This window comes from Temnothorax curvispinosus, unplaced genomic scaffold, assembly GCF_003070985.1.
Source record: "Temnothorax curvispinosus isolate PA1 unplaced genomic scaffold, ASM307098v1 QBEX01004960.1, whole genome shotgun sequence".
Taxonomy (NCBI): domain Eukaryota; kingdom Metazoa; phylum Arthropoda; class Insecta; order Hymenoptera; family Formicidae; genus Temnothorax; species Temnothorax curvispinosus.
The window spans coordinates 1-3,913 of record NW_020214740.1 but is presented as its reverse complement, the minus strand read 5'-3'; the positions used below and the strand labels follow the sequence as shown (position 1 = coordinate 3,913).

Here is a 3,913-nt window from a genome sequence, read left to right as displayed (position 1 = left end):
TTTGGAAATTATAACTCATATACATAAAATATTACAATATTATTCTATGAACTTATGATTCTTCTTAATTAAAAACTTATTATTTTATTAACTATTTATGCTGTAAGTTTAAGTCTTTGAAAAATACTGTGTTTTAAGGGCCGTACATTTTCGTATCACATTCGCACGTTCAATACATAATTATGTTATATATTAGTAACCAATATTGCAATTGTACATAAACTATGAAGGAAATTTTGAAAGCATTAATATTGAAAACTAACTGCATTTACGTTATATTTTCAACAACTCGAAATTGCATTTTCATCATAAACATATATAATCGCAATCTTTTCTTTGTAATTATATTAATACGAACAGAAAAATTCTTGAATGAAGATAACCTTTTTCAGAAATAAAACATTTTTCATCAAACCTCTTGTAGCACATGCCGAACATATACATATTATAGTTTTATCTGATTCAACCATATTTTCAACTTTGTAGCAACTCAAAATTTCATTTATTACATAAACACATATGATATAATCGCGATTTTTTTCAAATTCCAAGCATCTATTAGCACGAACAACAAAAGTCTTAAATGAAAATAAGTTTGTTCAAAACTAGAACAATAATCGAACATATCTTATATTATTAAACCTTTTTTCAACTTTGTAGCATCTAAAAATTGCATTTGCAACATTAACACGTATAATCGCAATCTTTTCCTAATTATTAAAACAAACAGCAAAATTCTTGAATGAAGATAACTATTTTCCAAAATAAAACACTTTTCATCAAACCTGTTCTAGCACATGTTGAAGATATATTATAAATGTATATAATTCAACTTTAGTTTTAAGGTTATAGCAACTCAAAATTGCATTTGCAGACTAAACAAGGATAATAATGATATTTTTTTAAATTCTAAACATCTATTAATACGAACAACAAAAGTCTTAAATGAAAATAAGTTTGTTCAAAACTAGAACAATAACCGAACATATCTTATATATTATTAAATCTTACTTTCAACTTTGTAGCAACTGAAAATTGCATTTGCAGCATATAAACACGTATAATCACAATCCTTTTTGCAAATGCTAGGCATATAATACTTCTTTTGTGAGCATATTTTGGTATCGTAATCACAAATCAACAAAATCTTTGGTTGAAATCACCCATTGTAAAATCAACATTTCTTCTCAGTCTTCAGCTCTTGAGTGTCTCTACTTCATTCATTCCAAAGATTCAGTCCTTGCTAAATGATTACAACCATTTTAATTTGATTAATTATTTATTGTACAAATATGCGTTGGTTATTCCATTTTATTTCAATATCTGAATCGGTCGCTTTCTGCTTAAATTAGAAAATGAACATAAATTAAGAATTTTTAATAATAAGAACGAATAATGTCATATACTGTAAAGAATTATGTTTCAAACTTTTGTATACATATAGAGCATTGCAACGTTTTTATAAATAAATCGTAACCGACTTACTTGAAATAAAATGAAATCTATGTATATTTTCTATAACTGCATGACTTGAGTTCGTTGTTCCTCGTTTTCTTAATGTAAGAGAATAATAATACGTTTTTTTGAAATATAGTATTTAAAAAACAATACCTTTGAAAGTATTTAGAAGAGTATGGGCACTTGGTCTTTTCTCAGGTTCGTGAAGAAAACATTCTTTTAAAAGAGATCTTAAATGAATTGGCATTTTCGATAAATTGGGTGCTTTCAAAGTGGAGACAATTCCTCTTAAATTAATTAAATTGTATCCTACCCCAAGAGGCAGAGTCCAGACATTCTTTTGCGAGTATAACTCTACAATAACACAGGCAAGCGACCAAACGTCAGAATAAATAGTAGCTTCTTTGTATTGTATAAGTATCTCAGGAGCCATATAAAGCGGCGTTCCTTGAAAGTTGTGTCCAATTGTGGTGTGAAGCGCAGAAGGCATCGCATCGCATTTACTTCAGCCAAGATCACACACTTTTGTAGTATAGTGTCTATCCACAAGGATGTTATCTGGTTTTATATCTTTGTGCAGTATTGCTGGTCTTGACTCATGAAGAAATGTGATATCATCTAAAACTCAAATTAAAACTAAATGAAAAAAAATAAATCCCTTATATCTTATCAAATATACAAAGCATATGCTTTGCATATTTGATAAGATATAAGGGATTTATTTTTTTCATTTAGTTTTAATTTGAGTTTTGAGTTACCATGAAACAAGACAGATCGCAAACTTTCGCTGTCGAAGTACTCCATGACAATGTGACATTGAGATTGAGAAAATGATACTGCCATTATACTAATTATATTCGGATGTCTCACTTTATCCATTATATTTATTTCGCGAATGATGTATTTATTACTGGTCGATAACTCTATAGTTTTCACTGCCACATCAATTCCTAACCATGTCGCACGTTTCACTGTTCCAAAAGCACCTTTACCCAACAAGATTTCGGAAAAATGTATATTTTTTTCGTCGATAACAGGGATCGAAAGATGCACATTGTGAACAGTTTGTCGATTATTAGGCAGATTTTCTTTAGATTCGAAATCATTTGTTAAAATATGAATTTTGGACGATGCAGCAGCACGATTTTCTGTAGTAAATTTAATACTTTTTTTACTACTCAATTCTACCGCACTTAAAAAATTGCGTTTTTTATTTACATTTTCTTTGGATTTGACTTTATTTGTTATAATATGAATTTTAGATGATATAGCAGCACTATTTTTGGTAGTGAATAGAATTTTTTTTACTACTGCATTTCTCCGCACTTGGGAAATTACGTCTTTTATTTCTATTTTGCTCAATATTCAGATCGTTCAACTTTGATGAGAAAACATTTTTTATCTGATTCACTGGCAATGAAATTTGGCTCATTTGTGATAATTGTTTGTCCTCTAAAAAACTATTTTCTGTCGTTTTTCGATTAGGTACTGATTTTTTCTGAGTCAATAAATATAATCTTAATGTTGAATTCCTTGAACGAATTTTTTGAACAAAATCCCAAAAGTTTTCTTCACTACAACTGCGAAAATCATCATAAATCTCTCCGTTGTAATTACCTATGTCAACGACCGATTCTTCGAAATATTTAGAATTCTCTTCGGTTTTCATTGCCTCGAGTATCATATTTTTCACTTCGGCAAGTCGATATTTTTTTGCTTGGTCCAATTCTATCGTCTTGGCACCTGCGATTGGCTCCTTTATGTGAATGAATTTATTTCTTTCATCTATCTTGTGTTTCCATCCGATATAAATAATTCGTTTTACATTTTTATTAACACCGACCTAAAAAGAATAAAGAAAAAGTTATTCCAAGAATTCCCTAGTGTACATAATAATGTAAATCTTCATTAATTCCTTCCGAAATCAGTGACGATAAATATTTTCTATTCAGGCAGAATGCAGGATTGATAAATTTTTCGAATACCTTTCTATGTCTTAAAAATGAAAACTGATAAAAATAAAAAATGCAATATCCAAAACCTTTACTTTTTTTTCAAAAAAATTCGTCCCAGAAGAATTGTTTCCTTCTCCGTCAATAATAGCCATTATTTCCTGAAATCTTTTCTTTTTACCTTCATTTTTGAAGTTCGGATCTGCAAGGTTACATTAACATAACTTAATTCAATTTACATTAAACTATCAGAATAAGGATACTCACGTTTTGATAAATTAGCATAAAAAATTCTGTACTCAATTTTTCCGGGGATTAACTGAAATTTATCATTAATTAATTCGAGACCACATTGTTCATTGTCCGAATCATAGTAGACAAGGCCACTTGCTTCTGGAAAGTAAGTTTTTACACTTTTAAAACGAACCCTGCAGTTTTGTGTTGGCAGTTTGACAGTACTATTTTCATCTTTCACTATAATGTGATTCATGTCTTCAAAATTA

The 3,913-nt window shown here is 29.1% G+C and overlaps 1 protein-coding gene across 1 annotated transcript; it reads right to left on the bottom strand.

Moving 5' to 3' along the window:
- Positions 1–923: 923 nt before the first annotated feature.
- Positions 924–3,907, bottom strand: LOC112454293 (U-box domain-containing protein 35-like). Its single transcript, XM_025015589.1, has 6 exons — positions 3,838–3,907; positions 3,678–3,729; positions 3,506–3,612; positions 3,076–3,301; positions 2,147–2,606; positions 924–2,072 (listed from the first exon to the last, which is right to left on the bottom strand). Exons 1-6 carry the CDS (start codon positions 3,898–3,900, stop codon positions 1,964–1,966), a joined length of 1,017 nt encoding a protein of 338 aa, XP_024871357.1. The 5' UTR covers positions 3,901–3,907; the 3' UTR covers positions 924–1,963.
- Between the last annotated feature and the right edge of the window lie 6 nt (positions 3,908–3,913).

What these genes read in the sequence shown, in the direction of transcription:
- LOC112454293 (XM_025015589.1), bottom strand. Translation starts at nt 3,900, where the DNA reads ATGAATCACATTATAGTGAAAGATGAAAATAGTACTGTCAAACTGCCA. An exon ending in CGAATTTTTTTGAAAAAAAA is followed by an intron (nt 3,302 to 3,505) that starts GTAAAGGTTTTG and finishes TATTCTTTTTAG; the next exon opens with GTCGGTGTTAATAAAAATGT. An exon ending in TCTTATCAAATATGCAAAGC is followed by an intron (nt 2,073 to 2,146) that starts ATATGCTTTGTA and finishes AGTTTTAGATGA; the next exon opens with TATCACATTTCTTCATGAGT.